General features: G+C 34.9%; 2 protein-coding genes and 2 pseudogenes across 2 annotated transcripts; 2 read left to right on the top strand and 2 right to left on the bottom strand.

Moving 5' to 3' along the window:
- Positions 1-370: 370 nt before the first annotated feature.
- LOC117933614 lies at positions 371-2,390 on the bottom strand (annotated as a pseudogene).
- A 3,608-nt stretch (positions 2,391-5,998) lies between these two features.
- On the top strand, positions 5,999-6,959 carry LOC117933416. The gene is made up of 4 exons (XM_034854775.1): positions 5,999-6,287; positions 6,472-6,516; positions 6,609-6,644; positions 6,817-6,959. The coding sequence occupies exons 1-4, from the start codon at positions 5,999-6,001 to the stop codon at positions 6,957-6,959; spliced, it is 513 nt and encodes a 170-aa protein (XP_034710666.1).
- A 9,589-nt stretch (positions 6,960-16,548) lies between these two features.
- LOC117933415 lies at positions 16,549-20,796 on the top strand (annotated as a pseudogene).
- Positions 20,709-21,305, bottom strand: LOC117933414 (rust resistance kinase Lr10-like). Its single transcript, XM_034854774.1, has 2 exons — positions 21,122-21,305; positions 20,709-20,899 (listed from the first exon to the last, which is right to left on the bottom strand). The coding sequence occupies exons 1-2, from the start codon at positions 21,303-21,305 to the stop codon at positions 20,709-20,711; spliced, it is 375 nt and encodes a 124-aa protein (XP_034710665.1).
- Positions 21,306-22,822: the final 1,517 nt, after the last annotated feature.

Raw genomic sequence — 22,822 nt, 5'->3', positions numbered from 1 at the left:
AAGTAACAAGGCAACAAATGACATGAGAACAAGTCCTTCTAGCTACCTTAATAGTACTAAGCTTTTCCCAAGAAAGCAAGACATAATGACTAACGTTATTTGCTTGAGGCTAGTTTTTTAATAAGCTCCCTTATAGTTGCTTACCTAACCTCAAAGCCTACTCTCTTTGGAGAACAAGAGTCTTCCACATTTTTTATTTTTTGAGATCCATCTGCAAACTTTAATGGAAGATCTCAATTAGTGCAAGGAAAGAAACAATTAATAAAGGTGGAGCCTCAAAAGCAACCTATTTTATTAAACTATAGCATAAATAACGAGATTACATTATCACCATTTATTACAACATGATTATTACCCAAATTAAACAGTCATAATAGACAACTTCTTATTCTATTTCTAATATGATTGTCAACTCTAGTTGGATAGATGTTTTGCATCTTCTAACACTTGTCCTTGTTTGTCCCATAGAGGTAAAAGGATTAGGAGGCATAACTAAATTGCCTTCTTCTCCTTCCAACATTCCAACCACAATTTTCATGGAAGGACGATCTATTGGATACCATTGGATACACCAAAGCCCTATGATGCTTAGTTTCTTTGCTATTTTAATATCACTTTCGTCCTCAATTCGGATGTGTACCTCTTACTCTTGATCCAAATGATTATAGAGCCATTCTGGGAAGTATGCTTGACTAGTATTTTCTACTGTAGCATCAATATTCTTCCTTCCCCCTACCATTTCAATCAACAACATACCAAAACTATAAACATCTGACTTAGAAGACACATTCCCAAAATTTCTTGATAACATTTCTGGTGCAATATAACCCATGGTTCCCCTTGCTGCTATCATAGATACTGCACTTTGCTCCTTAGAGCATAATTTGGCTAAACCAAAATCAGAAATCTTCGGATTAAAGTTATGATCAAGCAAAATATTATGAGGTTTGATATCCAAATGAAGGATTCTTTGATCACAACCTTGGCGAAGATACTCAATACCTTTAGCTATTCCAATAGCAATATCTTGAAGCTTATGCCAACCTAGAGAATAATTATTGCCAAATGCTGAAAATATGAACTTGTCTAGTGACTCATTTGGTAAAAATTCATAAATCAAAGCTCGCTTATATCCATCTGCACAAAACCCGAGCAACCGAACCACGTTAACATGATGTATGGTACTCATTGTTCCTACTTCATTAATGAAATCTTCCCCGTTTCCTTTGAAATCATCAAGGATCTTTACTGCAACAAAAACTTCATTTGAGAGCTTTCCTTTATAAACAGTCCCATAACCTCCTTGACCTAGTTTGTCCTTGAAATTATTTGTGATCTTTTTAATATCAGCATAGGAGTACCTTGAGGGCTTGAGAGCTCTATAATCTTCCAAAAACTTTTGAATATTTATTCTGTGCTCTCTTTTCAACTTATTAGAGCGATAGACAATAAATATTAAAAAGATTCCAAAAGTGAAATGAAGGAAACCAAGGATTGCTTCTGCACATAGGAAAAAAAAGGTTTCTATAAGTAAATGAAAAAAAACAAACTAAGAATCATCATCATGATGTCACCCTCATTATTGAAAAGAATATGAATAGGAAATCACCTGTAAGCACCATTTTATCCATTGGAGCACCTGTAAAAGATAGTAAACTTATTAGCTTTTTGTATTCTTTTAATTAGTAAAATCATAATAGATTACATGAGTATAATTATTTTTGGTGTATTTGGATTTCAACCTTGGCCTTTACAGTCCTTTCTACAGGTTCGATTGTTTTAGCTAAGCCTAATTGTTGTAGCTAGCTTGTAATGAATAAATAATATTGCATGTTCACATCCATTAGTATAGTTGTTAATTTGGTTCACATCCATAAGGGTTCAATCCAATTTCATGGTACAAACAGAAGATACATCAGAAATACCATAGAAAATTTCATTTGCATATTAAAATCATAGTAGGAGATAAGAAAGGGCTTGCAAGGTGAAAATGATGAAGAAGCGGGATTTAGTACCTTTTGCTGGTTTATCAATGCATTCGATTTCAGGTTCCCTGCTATAAGTCTTCTTCCGTTGGCACTTGTTTCCTTTTGCTTCACAGTTTCCGCACATAGGTTTTGACCAATTCATAAAAATATCGTATTCCACTCCATAATAATATATATATAATATTCTGGGAGTGTAGCATTGAAAATCTTCCGGCAAGAGGATAAGTTCACTTCAGCGAGAGAGTCAGAGGAACGAGTGACATAAACTGGGTTACTTGAGAGAAAACTGCAAGGGATGGACCCAAGCTCATATATTTTATTTTCAGAACAATTGAAGAAGGAGAAGTCGTCTGTGTCGTCTGTGTCGTATGTGAACTGGAAGGGAGAGGCAGATAAACCAAGGTTTGGAATCTGCCTTTGAAGGCAATCGCGCAGGTACGAGACATAAATCATCTGAGAAATGTAATCTATTTCCTTCACCCAGAACTTTCCTGAATAGGGCAGCTCTAGTATGGTCCGGTTCTCTTCTGAGCATGATAACTCAAACTCCGGATATCCACAGTGGTCTGGCTGGTGTTTTAGCCGGAACGGAAACCGGATGACTGGACCATGGTGACTGCACCTTGACGCCTTGTGTAACGCCCAACATTTTCTTTTAAGGGTAATTTAGGAAATTACTAATAATAATTAATTTAGTTAATTAATTAATTTAATAAAAAGGAAGAGGGGTAAAAGGGTAATTTTACGAATAATACCCTAGGTATAAATAGAAAATTCTCTTCTTCCTGTTCTTTTTTGAATCGTATTCCTGTTCGCAGAGAGTTTCCAGAGAACGTGAAGTTGAGGTCAGATTTCAAGGTTTGAAGAACAAACCTCTATAGGTAAGTTTCTAACCCCTAGATTATTATTTTAGATTTATTAGTTAATTTCAAGCACATTAGATATATTTTTTTGGAAAACCCCAAATCTAGATTAGGGTTAGATTATTTTTTTTTTTAAATTCGTTTTAATATCAAATAGTGAAAATTTAAGATTTTGATTTTGGGAGATCTTAAATTTTATTAGATGGAAAAAAAAAAAGAAAAATTTCCTTGGAAGGTTTCGATTTTAGGTTAGGGTTAATTTTATTAATAAAAAAAAAAATAAAAGGGCGTACGTGTACTGTGCTACTGGAAGCATGGAACAAAACAAAAGAAAAAAAAAAAAAAAAAAACAAAAGGTGCGTGTGCCAGGAAGCCCTTATATATATAATTATATATATAATAGATTATGATGGCAATGAAAAGGAAACACAGGTGGGGCGCGGCAGTGCCATGGAGGCTTTTATATATATATATATATATATATATATATAATGAATCATCATTAGGCAAAAAAAAAAAAAAAAAAAATCTTGCTTTTTGGTGTGTACCCGAGATGAGTAATGGTTGGGTAACTATTCAATTGGATAATTAAAAAAAAAAAAAAAAAGAGTAATAATAATATTTAGTTTTAGATTAATAAATAAGATAATAGTAATAATGGTCTTTTCGTAATAAATAGAATGAGAGATTTAGCAAAATATATATATTATATATATATAGAATTTTATAATGAAATAAAATTGTAATTTAATTAAATTAGTAATGTGTTATTAGAAACAAATTGAGAATTTATTAATTTTAATTAAATAAGGAATAGAGTAATTAAATTATTACTTTGTTAATAAAAAATATTAATCTTAACATTTAGAAATTTTTAGGATTATCAGATTTATATTTTGAGTTAAATAGTAATAGTGGTCTTTTTATTGTGTTAGGTGAGGAGTAGACTTTTCAGGGTTATTTTTCCTTCAAGGTCTTTGCATATTTTGAGGTAAGGGAAGTTAATGCAATATTTATAAAATAAAATTATTTTATATGTTATTTTGAATTGTGGAAAAGAAAATGATATTTTGTTACCATGCATGGATCAAACTGTTTTGCACTAAATATTATGTTGGAATATTTTGTTTTATTTATGACACAAAATATGGAGATATTATGTTGTGTAAATTTGAATACTTGAACAAAAACATCACTCTGGTTTATTTGGCTCTTGTCAACGGGATATAATAGTTGACTATTCGGCCCTGTCAACGGGATATAATAGTTGACCTTTACATTTCATGGTGGGAATGTAATTGATTTGGACCCCAGCCTCTAGGGGTTTGGTTAGATGTTACTAGTACTAGTAGTGTTTGGTTCCTTCCACCAGGAACAATTTGAGGCTAGCCACCCATTTGAAAAGTCCCACCTAACTGGGCATTTGATATTTGATAACCAGAGTAATGAAAAATTGAATGGATTTGATTGAATCTTATGTGAAAGTGTTTGAATTTGACATGAAAATGGTTGGTTGAAATTTAAATATATTGGTATTTTTGAAACTCTGATATTTGATGAGAAAAAAAAAAACGATATCTCCTACTTGAAATGGAAATATTTGATCCATGAACTGCATTAATATTCCTTATTGGGCTGTGAGCTCATTCCCATTTGTTGACTACTTTTCAGGTATCCTTAGTTCGGGTGAGGAGTGATGGCTAGGCTGAGGAATGGTCATCATTAGGATTTGACTTAGGATTTTATGTTGGATTTTGTTTAACTATTAATTGTGTTTATTTGGATCTTTTGGTATTTGGAAGTTATTTGGATATTGATCCTTCAAATTTTATGTTAGATCAAAGTTGAGTTTTGGAGATTTTGAAATTTGTTCTAGTCCTTGAATTGTTTAAGTTTGCAAATATTTGGACAATGGATTTTGGATAGTGGATGTTTTAGTTTTGAAATTGAATTTTGAGGATTTTAGATTTTGTTCCGCTACTCTGAACAGGTATTTGGTAATTGGTAACTTCCAATTACAAGATAATTGTTTAGGTCAGGTTACACTGTAAGCCTTCGCGTTTAAAGTGTGAATTGACCGTCACGCCCTTGGAGTGGGTCTTAGGGCGTGACACCTTGCACTCATCATCTTGGCTCCCTCCATTAATCTCTGCAAACAATCTCATAAACAAGAAGAAGAAGAATAAAGAGATGCCCATTTTTAAGCAACTGCTTATCTCTATAGTTTTAATTTGCACTGCTTCTCCCTTACTTTATATATATGTAATTAGATTTGAAAATTTTGTACAAAGGGTTTAGAACTTTCTTTGTTTGGGAAGGCAGGTGCTTTTAGGGAATACAAAAAAGATGGAGGACTGCTACAATAAAAATTTAGTTTTATCTCAGAATTTAAAATTTACTTGAAAAAATTGTAGAAAATTGGTCTATCAGTATTTACTAACATGCCGTATGAGTAAGATACTTCTTTATCCTTTTCCCACTGTTGAGACCTAAAAATTATGTAATATTTAAAACATAAACAATTCCAATATAAACCATAATAACTTCAAGCATCATTTTTAACATAGTGATTCTAAATAATGGGAAGCTCACAGTTGGCTGGATGTGATAGGATGAAAGTGTGGTCCCTGTTGAAAAATCAAACAGTTTGGGGAAGAATAATATGTTGAAGAAAGCTGCAATTAAAACAGAGTATCTCTCTCTCTCTGTGGAACTCACAACCCAAAAACAGAGCATCTCTCTCTCTCTCTAAGTTGATAATGTTAAGGGAGGCACAACTCGTGGGAGTAGGCCTCATGACAGTAGTCATCCATGCCTGCTTCCTTCTTCATGGTGGGAAATACAATGGGAAATACTTAGTTACCCAGATCAACTACCATAATTATACAATTCGGGTAGTGGATCCTGGGCGAAAGAAGGACAACTGTCTGATCTCCAGTCCTCGTCATTCCATTGGTGCATATTACACTAATTATGAATCTCCATATTCTTTGCCTTTTGAATGGGGAGCTGCTTATACTCTGCATTCTGAAATAGTCTATACAATAGTTTTGATGAACTGTGAGCAGTCAATCAGGGACGACAACTACATTCATATAATTCCATGCAACACTAGAGGCTCTTCCTCTTCCTCACCAACATACGCTTATGCAGTTTTTGGAGACTGTGTCGGTGGGAGATATTCCGTATTCATGCACCATTGGCACATCTATTATTATTCAACCGTTGAAGTCACTTCGAGAGCCCAGCGATCTTTCGATGTCAGATTTGCAAGATTACCTGCTTCTGGGGCTTCAGCTTTCATATTTGCCTCACTTCTGCCAGCGCCAATGCGAAATGAAAGGGCAATATTACTACGATATAGATTTCACTGCGACTGCCTTTCAATGCAAGAAGCCATGGCACGAACATATTCCCAACACTTCAGAGAAAAATTGTGAGTATAAGATGCCCTCATACTTGATCTTTGGAGTTGGGGTTACAGTGCCTGCAATCAAGGAAACGCGATTTTATAGGAAATTAATTCCCTGAAAATCTGATTATGCTAACCATCTTATCTTCCTTGCGTGAGTCTTCAATATTTCTATCCCTAATTTCACTTGTTTGGTTTAATCTTGCAGGGCTTTGGAAGTTTATAACCAATGATTTATTCCTTCCCTTTATTAGTAAGGCTCCAATTAGAAGCTGCTTTTCAATCAAATCTTTATTTTTGTCATTTTTCCTAATTTTTTACAAATCTAACTTTCATTGTTAACAGGGGGATTACTTTCTCCCAAAACCTTAAAATTCCGAGGTAAGGATGCTTCTTGCAATTATTATTTTCTCATGAGAATAAGACAAAAGATTTATTTAGAGTTCTTTCATCTTAATTAATCTCTCCTTTTCTTGCTTCTCAAAAATTTAAAATTTAGGCGATCAAGGGCATTCTTCCTTGTGACTAACATGGCACGGATGGTTTGATGTAGGACTTCAGAAAGAACTTGGTAATTGCGGACTTTACTATCCCTGCAACACCTCGATGATTGGTAAGGCTTTCTTCACTTACATGTCTCCTCTTCTAATGTTATTTATGTCTCTCACTTATACTGGTCCTTCCTATGTACCATAAGAGTGTCTTACCTATGTCCTTGGGAAATAGCAATCAATTCATTAACTTTTAAATTAGAAAATTACAAAATTGGAAGAATATCAAACTAGGAGGCTCTTACTTGGCAAAGAGCTTTCTTTATACTAATATTGGCTAAAGCCACTAAGATAGCTTATATATAAGCCTCCAAGCATTGACCAAACCAATTCATAATCCATGTGGGACAAGGAATCCCTAAACTAACAAATACTAATTACACCAAAAACCAACAAATCTCAACCTTGGAAAATTAATACTCCACTACCAACTCTCAAAATTCAAATATTCTCTAACAAATGAACTTCAAATGCATCTCTAGAAACCATATACCCAAAATTTTCAAACTAGTATGATATTAACCAAGCCCAAATAGTAAGAGGGAGCACTATAGGAATAATGCCTTATAGCAGCGGCTAGTGACCCTCACTAGAGGTCAGAAATGGTGTGCCTGCAAATTATGGTTGCACACCAAGCTGACCGCTGCATGGTGTAGCCATAGGTGGTGCAACAATTTCTTATAGTTGCAGTTGTGAAAGTGACCGTAAACACAAGTTAAAGTAATAGTAGCAACCACAGTAAAGTGCAACAAATGGTTCTTACAGCTGCATCTTGTTTTTGGCCCCCGCTAAATGGCATATAGTTGCATTTTGGAGTTGGCCACAGCTATAAGTTATCATTATTAATTTTTTGTGACGCTCATTTGTGAGGCTCCCCATTAAATCCTTCAAAACACTATAAAAATGGTGTGGATCAGAAACATTTTTCTTCTAAGAATTTGAGTAAGCATAATCTTTCTTTTGATATTACATGCAATTTCATGTTGCAATAGCAGCTTGACCTTATCCCAACTACCTCATAACTGAATGGCAAGTGTAGATTGGGTAAACAAAAAAAGAAAAGGGCTAACCCCTTCAAGATTGACACAAAAGCTTCACGGTAATATTCCAAAATTTGGAGAAATACAAAACTCATAAGTCAACAAAAATCCTTCTCCTAAACATGATATCTATTATAAACCTTTTTTCCGGCAAAAAAATAATAGAATCATACAATGGATATATATAGATGGTGAATCCCAATTAGCATCTACAAAACAAACCTGTAGGAACACAACAGAGATTTTTTAGATCAACATATTGAGAAAATGACTTGACACTCAAAAAGAAAGGCTAAGAAGCTCTGAGATTTGATGTTTTGTTAACAGAGATCCATGAGGACATAGAACAACATATTTAAATAGTTATTTTTTCTATGAATAAGAAAAAAGATTACATGAGTAACAACACACCAATGCTTATTTGAATAAAGTGTCATTCATGGACAAAAACTAAAGAAACCAACTGGGACTAGGAGGCGAGGCCATGATATTATCAATTACGTTACACTAGGCAAGCTATAATTACCATTGAGAGTAGAATGATATATTCACTTCTCAGCAACTCCAATATCTGATAGTATCATATTACCCTACAGGCAGAATACAAACAATGGATGAAATGTGAGTTGCAATAATCAGGCAATCAAAATCACATTTTGAACAATATAGGAACCCAACATCCAAACAAAATAGTATCAACAAGAAACTGCTATTCCTTTCATGATACAAGGAATTTTTGCCTCCATAAATTAATTACTTCATACAGAGTAAAATTTAAGGGTACAACAGACACCACCGCCTCATAATTCAAGAACCAAACCATCAAGAAAGCTATGTTGAAATCTAATCACCACATCCAAATAGGTATTTCTCTGGTCTCAACAAGTGACACAAGGAAATTTTTGTATCTAGTGAATACTTTTGCCTACATCTAGTACAAGGTTCTGTTTTTATCTTGTAAACATATATATACATCCAAACATGTATAGACACACACACGTGTATGCACTCTGAAGTTCCCTAGAAATTATAAGTAGGTTTTGTAGGTACAAGCCTATGACCAATTCTTGTCCTAGCTTGTAGATCTAGGTTAGCCCAAGGGTGTACCTTTTCCAAATTTTCTCTTTATGATGTTGCTTTATCCCTCTAGGTATATATTGTTAATGGCCACAACCTCAGCAATCTTTTTCATGTTTCCATGCATGGATTAGTTTAAAAAGGAAAAACACATGATTTCCAGAGTTTGAAGTTCCATTATTTTACTATAGGTACAAGGTTAACATTTTTTGGTATTCATGCCCCAGTTTAGTCATTTTCATACTGACATGTGTTAATGGTGTTTTCTTACATGCTTATTGATGAAATCATCCCTTCCCAAGTCCACAATTCATTCTAAGTTTATCAAAAGACATCAAGGCATCATAGAAAATCAACAATTCTAATATTGTAACATCTCTAACATTTGTAGAAAACACAAGATTCCATATTTAATCTCTAGATTGTAAATTAAGGTTCAAAACTCAAAAGCACATTCATATAGACACAAACCTCACTAGCCATCAGCTTTCGAACATTATTAGCATATAATTTTCCCATACATTACAAATAAGCTTAATTTGAGAGTTATACCCTGGCAATGAGAGAACCTGCTTTGGGCAACAATTCAAATCATGACAGAATTTTTTAGTCTCCATCTCATCCTTGTAGCAACATGTACCTTACTCATGTCATTCCTCTTGTGTGGAGCTACCATTATCTTACCAATAACATGCAAAGTAGACAATAAGACTAAACAAGAAATCAAAATTCTTGAAGTTTAGAATCTTATACTGTAAGGAGAGTGGAACTATGAGTGTCCAAGTGTGGTTGCTTGTCAAGAGTTGAAAATTTGGATGATTATTTGGAGGTTCTATTCAAATTCTTGGGCAGAATGATTAGAGAATGATAAATGATTAAGAAATTTGGACAACAATAGAGCAAGTAAGAAAAATTCAGATCTGAAATGAAGCATGAAATAGACTAAGAATGATAATTAGTTCATTTGCAGCCCTTGTAAGAAGATAACTAAGTCTCCAAGTGTATTATTACTTTCCTTGTTCAAAATGGTACACGAGAACTTGTTTCCCCAAAACCAAAGCACAATCTTCTTAGGTGTAAGTGGATTTTTCACATTAAGCATTTACCTAATGGTTCTGTTGACAAGTACAAAGCTCATCTTGTCACCAAAAGATTTCAGCAATGACCGAGCATTGATTATCATGATGTTTTCAGTCTTGTTGTTAAACCCACCATTATACATCTTGTTCTTAGTATTACAATCAGCCATGCTTGGTTTCTCTACCAACTTGATGTTAATAATGCTTTTCTTCAAGGCCACTTGTTTGAAGATGTTTTCATGGCTTAACCATTGGGATTCATTGACTGTGATCATCCTAATTATGTGTGCAAACTTTAAAAAGCTATCTATGGTCTCAAGCAAGCACTACATGCTTAGTATCATGAGCTCCACTAGTTTCTTCTCACCTTGAGCTTCACTAACTCTCATACTTACACTTGACTATTTGTCCTCAACACTAGTGGTGTCATGGTTTATCTCCTTGTTTATGTTGATAATGTTATCATAACAAGTGACAATGATGGTGTCGTGTAAAATTTCATCCTAATCTTGCCCAACAATTCTCTCTTAAGGATCTCGAGTCTCTTTCTTATTTTCTTAGCATTAAAGTCATACACCATCGTCATGGATTATTTCTTTCTCAACATCAATATATTGGCGATCTCTTAGCTCACACTCACATGTCAAATGCTAAACCAAGCGCCACACCACTTACTACATCTCTAACTCTTGAACTCTATACCGGTACCATCCTCTCTAATCCAATAGAGTATCAGACTATTATTGGCAATATTCAGTATATTTCTCACTCGACCTTAAATCGCTTTTACAATGAGTAAACCCTCACAATTTATGCATCACCCTACTAGTGCTTATTAAACTGTTGTCAAACACCTTTTTTGGTACCTTTGTGGCACATATGATCATGGTTTGGTTCTTTATCGCAACTCTCCTTTTCTTTTCATGCTAAAGATAATTTTACTTCTATAAGTGCTTACATCGTTTACATTGGTCGTAATCCTATCTCATGGAGTTCTAAGAAGTAAAGAATTGTTGCACACTCTTCTATTAAAGTGGAATATCGTTTTGTTGCATATACATCTACAGAATTACGTTGGGTATGTTCACTTCTTATTGAACTTAGTGCTTATGTTCTACAAGTGTCTATGATCTATTGCAATAATGTTGATACTACTCATCTCAACTCCAATTCGATCTTTCATTCCTGCATGAAACATATTGAATTGGATTACCACTTTATTCATGAACAAGTTCAAAGTGATGCTCTCTATGTGGCTCATGTTTACTCCAAAGATCAGTTAGTTGATGCACTCACCAAGCCTCTTCCACATGCATGATTTCTCACTCTTCAAGCAAAGATTCAACGCTCCTCCTAGAGCCCCATCTTGTGGAGGCATAATAGAGAAACTAAATAATTTAAATATTAGTTTATCCTTAATTTAACTATTAATATTTATCTATTAATTATTTGTTTGAATTAGAGTAAAATATAAAGTTTGAATTAGAGTAGAAGTATACTATTAGTTTAAATTAGAGTAGAAGATAAAATTTGAATTATAGTAAAATTGAAATGTATTTATATATAAATATTCCACATTATCAATGAGAATGTAAGTGTGGACCCCGCATTTCGACTCATGCGTTTCCCACTCGATGGCGAACTCGATTTATTATTTGAAAAATGATTTTTATTGTTTTAGAAAAATGACTTGGAGTCACCACTTATTTTTGTTTTATTTTAAAGGGTAAACAAAATAAGAAAGAAAAACCCTAAGGGTGACTCCTTATTTTAGAAAAAATGGTCTGTGAAAAACCGGATTGGGTTCGGGGGTCAGGTTACTATTTGGGAAGGTACGGTAAAGACCGTAACACCTTTCTAAGCCCCTAAAGTCGGGTCTCTACTAATGAGATGAAGCAATAATGACAATGGATGAGTAAATCAATGAATACTCGGAATAAATCATGCACACGTGGGTATCAGAACATGCATAGACACTGATCAAAGTGAAAGTGGGTACATACTTGGGCAACGAGCCACCATGCGCTATCAAAAGAGAGAGTTAGTGCACAATTAAGGAATGATAGCATGCATGTCAGGGAGCAGGATAAATCAATCATGTATGATAATCAAATCAATCAATTAGTCAGTCAATTATAAAATTATTTATGTGGGGCCCCCACCAATGCCCGATTTATTTTAGTATGAATTAATTTCGTAAATTCCATTAATTGGAATTACAAAATTAAAATCTTGTTTATTTTAAAACAAAGGGGGATGTAGAAATTGTTTGCCAGAAGGAAAGATGGCAACAAAGTTTTACTAAAAATGGGACTCTTGGGTGATCCTAAAAATTCTAAGGGTTAAATATGGGGGAAATTGGAATTATTTGAAAACCTGAAATCGAGAAAGTATTTACCAAAATGAGGTATAGGGAAACTGCTTTCAAAATCAAAGGATGATGAACTGGGTTGATAGCTCATGGCATAAGAAAAGGAAAAAAGTTGCATGCCAAAGGTGGCCATGCAACTGGAAGCATGCAGTGGTGAGCTCAGGGAGGAATGATGTTGGCAGAGATGTGGCTTCCATCTCTTAAATCTGATCTATCATCTTCTCTCCTTTGTCCATGTCACTACCACTGTCACCAAACCATAGGCCTTCTAATCACGTGATGACTCCACTGTAGACTGTTTGATGCATTCTCATATAAACTCTTAAACACCTTTTGAGCTACAGTCAATGCAGCCTCGTCTTGGCACATACATTTGAGTATTATTTCAAGAATCTGAGTGATAAACCCCTGAATTTCAGCATCCCCTGAGTCCTTGGTTAGCAAAGCTTCCAACTCCTATGCAGCAATTTGGTACTTATCCAATGCATCTCCAATATTCAACAAGGGTTTAGAGATGCACTCCACGGATGTTCTGTGGTAGAAGCAACAGGCAATGATAGTGCAGCAGCTCCCAATCCTTTTCCAACATTAGAGGCCTCCACTGGATGAACTTCAGGGGTAGGAGCCACTGACGAAAATGAAACAGAGTTAAGTTTAGAGCCATGAGGAGAAACACCATCCATCACTCCAATGCGTGCAGAAGGGCCACTGAGGAATTGGGCAGAACTGGGATCCATATCCTCAAGAATTAGATCCAAGAGCTGAGTAGCACTGGATCCAGTGGTCCCGGTCCCAATAGAGTAGAAGCCTAGGCTAAGCTGTCTTGATGATGAAGCATAAGCGCAAGACAAACCAGAACTGCCAGGAGCCACCAGATGCAGCATGTGATCCAGCAGGAACTGCATTTGAGCTCTGTCCAGATTGATTTTGCCAGAGAAACCAAACGAAATCCTCATAAACCCGCTGTTGGGAATGGGACAAATGACCAGGTCTGGGGTGGAGGGCGTGGGTATGAAGGTTAGTTGGGTTACCTATGGTGGATACGTGTGGAAATAAGCAAGAGATGATGGTATAACTATGGGCTCGGTGAGTATATGGAATAAGAAATGGGTATGGTTACTTAATTGGGTGGGTATGAGAGATATAGATGGATGAAGGTGATGAGCATGACGGCGGGATAGGATGAAGAAGAGTGTGAGAGGAGCGACAGATGGCCATGCACGGGAGGATTGACGTAAAATAGAGAACGAGTGGCGAGAGAGAGGGAGAGACATGGGTTAGTGCTCTTACTCACGGGTGGCATGGGTGATGGGAGCAGGGTGTTTGGGATGGGTAAGGTAAGTTGTAGATGAGCCCAAGGCTGAGGAAAGTGGGTCGCTGTAGCATTTGGAGATGGTAGTAGCCATCCCGTGCATGAGTTTCTGGACTCGGATAGGTAGCGCTCATTACTTGCATCCTCTTTGGGAGATGATAGCGATTTCAGGGCTAACGGGATATCATTGGAAGCATCATGAGTCTCTTTCCATGCTCCCAACATCTGATTCATTGTATCTTTGCATTATGATTTCCACAGAAACCCCGACATGTAATAGAGACAAGACGTTGAGGTAGAGATCCTCAGAAATGTATGAGTCAAACATAGCAGGCGTTCCAACAGCTTTCTTGTCCTGTGGGCCATGGCATGGCAACCTCTTCCTCATCCACATGCTTATCTTGATTATTTATTATAAGTGCCATTGATGGCTCAACAGATAAGTGGCAGGTGCACCCTCTCTTGGCCAAAGGAACGCCAATACAAAATACGACTACGCTCGTCCAGAAGCCGACGTGACTTTGGGTCATATGGGATTTCCTTGTTGGTCTTGGATCGGTTTCATTGGAGGGTGCAACCAAGGGAATCTGACCGGCGACTTTGACAGCCTGGTTAGATTAGGACCGCTGGATATGGAAGTTGAGAGATGCGTAAAGACGGACGGCGAAGGGAGAATGAGAGGGTTTAGAAAGAATGAGAAGGGAAAATGTGGTGGTGAAGCAAGTTACTGGCAGTGGGTATGGAGGATGGGAAGGTGATAGTGAGAGAAAAGGTATGTGGGGGGTATGATCAATGGGTTTAGAAAATAGTTGTGAAGAAATGATGCAGTGGGTATGAGGAAGAAATGAAAGTGTTAGATTCGGCATTTCAGGTGGGCATCTGGATATGGAAATGGGGTGCTGGCTCACGATGCTAGAGGTTGGTTGTATACCAGAGCAAGGATTCCAAATTGCCTCAATGCTGCCACTGTGCACGAAACCCAGCTAGGTAGCAAACACTGTATATGTATATTTTCAATGGTGGCTCACTGCAGCAATAATATCCCAATGCCAATTGACTCTCATACAACGATTTCGGCATATATTAAACAGATCCTAACGCCCGTTCTACAATCCTTGGAACGACGTGTTACAGCATGCCAATGCAGACCCAAACTTCCAACATGCAAGAGAAATGGGAGATCCTGGGGGAATAAACTGGCTAGCAAAGTCCATGGGTCATATTGGACTTACACTCAATGCGATTCATTAACGGGGACTGTAAGACCATGAATCTTATACCCTAATACTTATGGTATCAAGTCGAGCCTGTCATCCATGGCGTTTCGACCCTAGCAGCTTATTCATAAAGCTTCACACTATCTCAAACTTCCAGAGTTGCGTCCTTGTCATTATGCTTCCAAGAAACGGGATAGAGTGCACGACTGCGCTAGATCTCATATACAGAATCGTCCTTAAGCATGACCCATCATCGAAACGCCTTTCGATTATTCGAGAAACTTGATTAATATATTCTGCGTTACTTCAGCAACATTGGCAATCACATTCCCTGTCTAGAGGATAACTGGTTGCTCTTCGTGGTGAGTTCGGTGTCGTTTAAGCTTCTCCATCGCATCAAAGGATAGCCAGCCAAGGGAAATGATACCATAGATGATGAAGGAGTGGCACAGACAGATGAGCAGTCAAGAGGTATCCTTAGAAGTCCTCTGCGGATGACATTTTAAGGGCTTTGTGATACCTGAGCATAGGTACTCAGTTATGACCTCCAATCCTGATATAGAACACTCAAACAGGCTTAATCTACTCAACATGCTCTTTCGGGCACTCCATAGAAACTAAGCACCTGTATCGCAGCTCCCGCTTCTTGGATTTGCGTTCTCAGATTAGAGATGCACGAGTCAAAACCGCCGCGAACAGACACCAAACAGAGAAAAAATAGAGGAGGAAATTGATAGAACCAAACAAAGATGGGTGAGATGGGAGTTGGTTAAGCAAGAACTGGTCTCATAATTCATCCACAGGCTTACCAACTAGTGGGGAAAGAAATGGATTTAAAGAGAATGATAAGAAGAAGACCTTTGAGCTACCACGCGGATAAAACTGGTCCAGATTCACATCATTCTCTCAAATGAACCCAGAAAAAAATATATGACATGTAGTCATAGCGAATCCAATGAAAACATAGAAATCAACAGAGCAACCACATGATATCCACACGCAAACTGCTAAATAAACCCAGCTAGGAAAAAGGGGAGCGAATAACAGAAGAATAATGGAGATAAATGAGTAGCATACCTGGAAAATACTCTTTCGAGGTTCTATCTCTAAACTATCAGAAGAAAACCTTATCTACCCTCCGTAGGTACAGCATCCGCTTCCCCTCAACGAAACTTGCCCTTCAAGCTCTCTCCCTCTCTCTCTCAAGTCGCTCTCTGTTCTTTTCCTCACTCCTTGAAAAGATACAATGCTTCAGAAAACTCTTTCAAAAGCTCCCGGAGTCCCCCTTCTCACCGTTCTTCCAAAAACCAGCCAAAAGCCCTCTTGAAAAGATCTTACTCTCCTCTCAATAACTCTCCAGAATGGCCGCCCAAAAGCACCTCTCCTAGCTCCCTCTCCTAGCTCCCGAAACTCCCCCTCCTATCACAGCCCAACCTCCCAAAAGCCATCTGCTCTCTGCAACCTCGTCTTTTCTTTCTCTACCAGATTTGCCCCTCTAACAATATCTCCAGAAACAGCTACCTCCAAGCACCACTACTCTACAGCCTCCCATTTCTCTCTCATATGCGTTCCTACGGCCTGCAGAATCCCCTTCCAGCATAACGGCTTGTAGCTTCCTTTTCAGAATCTTCTTTACAGATGTCGTATCCTCATTGGTCTCCAAGTACTAGCCTGATTCCTAGCAGCCATCCACGAGTCGACAAGTGGCTCATTGAGGGGCCTCCATCTGGTAAGAAAGTGACTACAGAAACGCTAAAAAGTGAGGCCCCAAAATGGGGGTCTACAGTAAGGCAATAATTTCCAAATTCTCTTTAATTAATTAAAAAAAATCATTAGAATTGATGATTTTTATCTTGACTTTACTATACGACAAGAGTTTAAACATTTCTAATTCAAATTTGATGATTTAAACATTGTTATTTCCATTTTCAATGAAGGATTGAATTAATATATTTATGGAATTTTAGTTTGTTAAGAATCGGATAGATTATGAGGGAAAAATAATGAGGTATGCAATAGAAGAATTATGGTTTCATTTTTGAATTTTTTGGATTGATTTAGATTAATTTCTTATTCAAATTAAATTATTGTATATTGTCTTGTTTTATTATTAAGTAATAATCATCAAAAATAAATAATATCTACATTTTCTTAAGAAATTGAAAAAAAAAAAAAAAAAAAAGATGAAAGAGAACCTATTTGAATCATATGATTCATATTATTTTTTCTTAATAACATATTTACTAATTTACATAAGTTGTCCATAATTTTCAAAAATAGATTTAATTTTGTTATAAGTTATCAACAACTAACTTTTTGTCAAAAAACAATTACCAAATATGGTTCTAAGTTTGAAAATTTGTTTTCAAAAACAACCGTCAAGCAAATTCTTAGGTCCATTTGGCTATGTTTTTAAAACTTGTTTTAAAATAGCAACAAAAACAGTTTTTATTTTATTTTAAAAAGCAAGAGCATTTGGCAAATGCATTTCATAAAAAAACTTGTTTGAATGAAAGAATTTGTATTGTTTTTAAAGACAATGTCTTACTTTTATTGTATAAGAATTTTATAAATTTAGTTTATATTAATGTAAAATCAAATTCAAGTTAAGTTTCATTTAAAAAAATAAAAATAAAAATACAACTATATATAAGTAAAGATAAATATTTTTTAATTTGAAATAATTTTTTATTCTAGTGAAACAAAAATTACTATTTTAGTATTTATTTTTAATACAAATCAATATGTCTTTAATTTTATTTTTTTTCCATTGGCCATGATTTTAAAAATTGTTTTTTAAGTTAAAGAACATAAAACAATTTTTTAATGTTTTATAAAATAAGGTATTTGTCAAGTTGTTATAAAAAAAAAAATACTTTAAAATAAAAATAAACCAATTTGTTTGGATAAGTTGTTTTTAAAAATAAATTTTCTATTTTGATTTTATAAAATATATAAATTCAATTTATATAACATTAATTAAATTTAATTGAAATCTTATTGAAAATTTAAATAATTTTGTATTATAAAGAAATTCAAAAGAAATATTTTTAGTAAAACATGAATAGTATTATATTTATAAAATATCATCATTATATTTTAATAAAAAAAAATATACTATTTTATTATATTTAGAAACAAAGAATATTAACATATTTTTGTTAAAAAAAAATTGCTGTAAAATAAATAATAATAATTTAAAATAATAATTGTCAATATTTTTATTTAAAATGAATAATGAATAAAGTTTAACTTTTTAACATGTAAATGAGTCAAATTTTATTACATGCATACATTTAGTACTCAATTTCTACAATTAATTGGATCAATTTTTTTTATTGCAATTATTCTTAAAAGTTAAAGGATTTGTTAAAAAAATTAAATTATTAATTATGTTTTACTTAATTTATAATTTATTTACCTAGTAAATTTTTTTTTTAAATAGTTGTATGTATAGAAGAAATATTAAAGTCATGACTCATTATACATCAATTTTATTCTTTCTTTTTTCTTTTTTTTTTTTTTTTTTGCTTTGATGACTAAATAATCTATTTTTGAGTTCCAAATTATTTTTAAAAAATTTTAAATTCACTAATAAATTCAATAAAAACTATCACTTGATTTGAAGTTTATTTTTCTAGTGGAAAAATTTATAAAAATATAGTTATGCGTAGAAAAGAAATAATAGAGTCATTATAAACCAATTTTTATCCATGAAATTATGATATTAATAAGAATATTGTTTGAGTTTTAAAGTACTGTTAATAAATCCAACCTATTAAATTTTATTAATTTGAAGTTCATTTACTTAGTGAAAAAAAAAAGTTCATAACATAATGATTCTATATAGAAGAGAAAAATTAGAGTTGTTCTAAATTAATTTTATTCATAATAGAAGAGAAATATTAGAGTTGTTATAAATTAATTTTTATTCATAACATTCTAATATTAATTGGGTCACTATTTAAGTTTTAAATTATTTTTAAATTTTTCTAAATTCATTAATGAATTTAACACATTAAGTGTTGTTTAATTTGGAATTCATTTATCTAATGAAAAAATCAAAATAATAATTTTATATAAAGAAAATAATAGTCATTTTAAACTCATTTTATTTGTAAATTTTTATATTAATTGAATCAGTATTTAAGTTTTAAGTGTTATATATAGTTACTATCTATTCACTTTATTTTAAAAATTAAAATAGAAAAACAATATCAATGTTATGAATTTTAAAAAATTATTTTCTATTTTTAAATCACTCGTCAAATGGGCTCTTATTTCTTATAAATTACCATAAATTTGAATTTTTGGGGCTTGACATGGTAACTAGAAGAAGCCAACCAAAATTAAATTTGCAACCCCTCCTAAAATATTAATCCACAATACTCAAAAATCATTTTGGGTCAGCTCTCCCTCTTTATGAGCTTGAAGCCTTCCACAACATCATTTCTCTCAAACTAGCCGTTGGGGAAGACCGTGATAACTCTCTCTCTTCCCTCTCCCGCCCAACCCCTCCTTCCACCTTCTTCAAAACCCTAAGCCCTCCCCGCCAAAACATTATCCCCAACCCGCATTCTCACAAAAACCCCAACTTCGAGCCCCTCAGAACCGTCGGATCCGCCAACTCGACGTGGGCCACCTCAACCATGCACTCTCCTCCCTTGATCTCATGACCCTGCAAAACGCCCACCAGACCTCACCACCTACTCCATCCTCCTCAAGTCCTGCATCCGATTCCGCACTTCCAACTCCGGAAACTCGTCCACCGGAAGCTAATTCAGTCTGGACTTGAGCTCGACTCGGTTGTGTTGAACACTCTGATCAGCTTGTACTCCAAATGTGGCGACACCGCAACCGCTAGGTTGATTTTTGAGGGAATGGAAAATAAGAGAGACTTGGTTTCATGGAGTGCGATGGTCTCATGTTTGCGATTAACAGCATGGAGTTGCAAGCAATTGGACATTTTTTTATTTTCTCGAATTGGGTTTTACCCAAATGAGTATTGCTTTGTGGCCGTGATTCGGGCTTGTTCAATGAGTTGGGGAGATAATTTATGGGTTTGTGGTGAAAACCGGCTATTTTGAGGCTGATGTGTGTGTTGGGTGTGAATTGATTGATGTGTTCGTGAAGGGTAGTGGTGACTTGGCTCAGGTTATAAGGTGTTCGAGAAAATGCCAGAGAGAAATTTGGGTACTTGGACTTTGATGATAACTAATTTGCGCAATTGGTTGTGCCAGAGATGCAATTGAATTGTTTTTGGATATGGAATTGAGTGGTCATGCACTGGATCGGTTTACATATAGTAGTGTCCTTTCTGCTAGTACAGAGTCAGGATTGTTAGCACCAGGGAAGCAATTGCATTCCCAAGTTATATGTTTGGGATTGGCTTCAGATGTTTGTGTTGGTTGTAGCTTGGTGGACATGTATGCAAAGTGTACAGCAGATGGGTCCGTGGATGATTTGAGGAAGGTATTTGATCGGATGCCTGAGCATAATGTTATGTCTTGGACCGCAATTATCACAGCATATGTGCAAATTGGAGAGTGTGATAAGGAAGCTATTGAACTTTTCTGCAAGATGATATCTGGCCGTGTACAGCCTAATCATTTCTTATTTTCAAGTGTTCTCAAGGCATGTGAAGACTACCCTCGGTCCAAGGGTGCCAAGGAACTGCCTCTGGCTAAAACATTACCTTGGTACATATATGGATCTTACAAAAGCACTAACCCTTGCATCTAAACCAATCAACCACAAAGTATTACAGGACAGAGAATGAGAGTAGCTATTGCGAGGCACTACCTTCCCTCCAAGCTGATCGTCATTGTCGCATTTCGTGAAGAAATTGGTACCCCGACTGGATTGTTCATATGATCCTCAACTGACATCTCCTGGACTATAGAGTAGGCCTGGGGGCATTTGCGGAGTTCAACTTCACCTTCTAGCATCTCCAATGCCTTGCTCATTGAAGGGCGATCCGTGGATTCATCTGTACACACCATAATGCAACTATGACTATCTTCCTTATATACTTGTGTTCATCCTCAGTGGCATCTACAATTTCCATGTCTTCTCCTTGATCTATTCGATCATAATCCATGACGGGAAGGATGTTTGGCTTTGCTCTAGACATGTATTTGCATGCTTCCTTTTCCCACCATTTCCATTAATAACATTCCAAAACTATACACATCAGCTTTATATGAAACACCTCCAATGTTCTTGTAGAATAATTCTAGAGCAATATATCCTAATGTTCCTCGAGCAGCAGTTAGAGACACAATGCTTTCTTCTATTGAATGTAATTTTGCAAGGCCAAAATCAGAAACTTTTGGGATAAAGTTTGCATCAAGAAGAATGTTGTGTGGCTTGATATCAAAATGCAGAATTTGCATGTCACAACCTTGATGTAAGTATTCAATCCCACAACCCACACCTAGTGCAATCTTATATAATCTTTCCCAACTCGAAAGAATGTTGTTTTCAAGTTTAGAAAAAAGAAACTTATCAAGGGACCCATTAGGCATATATTCATATACCAGAGCCCATTTTAATCCCTCTGCACAAAATCCAACAAGTCGCACTACATTAACATGGTGAATCCTTCCAATTGTGACTACTTCATTGATAAAATCTTGTCCATTAGCTTTATTCATAACCAAAACTTTTACCGCTACAATTTGACCACTTCGAAGTTTTCCTTTATATACAGAGCCAAAGCTCCTTGTCTTAATTTATTACTAAATTTGTTAGTCATCTTCTTTATATCTGAATATGAGTACTTAATCAACTGAAGATTTTTATAACTCTGTAAGAATTCTTCAACATCATCATCTAACGATAAATGTCTTCGTCGAAACTTGTAGACTAAATAGGCAAATAGGCACAATATCCCCAACACAAATCTTCCTATGACTGAATATAAATCAAATGTGAAATGAATAAAGGTTTTAGAAAAAGGAATACAATCATTGTAAACAAATTAATGATACATGCATTCCATTATCAAAGTTTAAGGAAAACATTATGTGGTTGTCTTGTTGCAATTTGTTTTGTTGGTTGCATGGATGTGGGGCCTTGTATATGGAGACCCCAGTTTCAATTCCATTTGTTTTGCCTTCTTTGTATTGTGAATGTACTTGAACTGAATTCAAATTAAGTAAATTCCAAATATAAAAATATTTTTGCAGCAAAGTAAAATTTTGAATAAACAAAATCGAATTCAGTACTTTTCATGAGTTTTCATATGAAATTCTCATTATATTATTTTTACACAGAATTAATAGTAGGAATTTGAAAACCTTACCGATAATTCGAAAATATCCAGGCTCCTAATAAGAAAGAAATATAAATTGGATTAAAAATGTGGACAGATATAAGTGAGCAACATAAATATAACCGAAAAAACAGAGACATCAATTTGAGTGAAGAAAGTCTTCCCAATCATGCTGATGTTGCAAAAATAGTGGAGATTGCAATCGCCAAGTTCTTCTCTCAATACTGTACGTGTATTAAACCATTTAGAAAATTTTAGTCATCATAAAACTTGGAAGGAAGAAAATATGAAGAGTTTACTTTATCTCAGTTATTAACAGAACTGTGAAATTCAGTTTTCATGGCATGCCTTTTTAATGTGAAATACTATTTCAAGTCCCAACTTTGCACAAGCAAGAAAAAACCCTTGAAAGGCAAAGTATGATTCTTGAGGAGCAAGAATTTGGAGGACGTGTTTATTCTTAGAAAAAATTTAACAGTTGTGTTCAAAATCCAAACAAGATTCAAAGAGAAAAAAGAGAAAGGAAAATAAATATAGGATTTCTCGTTATGAATTCTTGTTTTTTAAAAGTAGTACAACATGGTTACAATTTAAATAGGCCTAATAAAAAAATAAAGATAAAGATTTAATTTACCT

The sequence above is a fragment of the Vitis riparia genome, chromosome 16 (genome assembly GCF_004353265.1).
Source record: "Vitis riparia cultivar Riparia Gloire de Montpellier isolate 1030 chromosome 16, EGFV_Vit.rip_1.0, whole genome shotgun sequence".
NCBI classification, from domain to species: Eukaryota; Viridiplantae; Streptophyta; class Magnoliopsida; order Vitales; family Vitaceae; genus Vitis; species Vitis riparia.
Note: the sequence above shows the minus strand (reverse complement) of the source record. Positions and strands in the feature narration are given on the sequence as shown.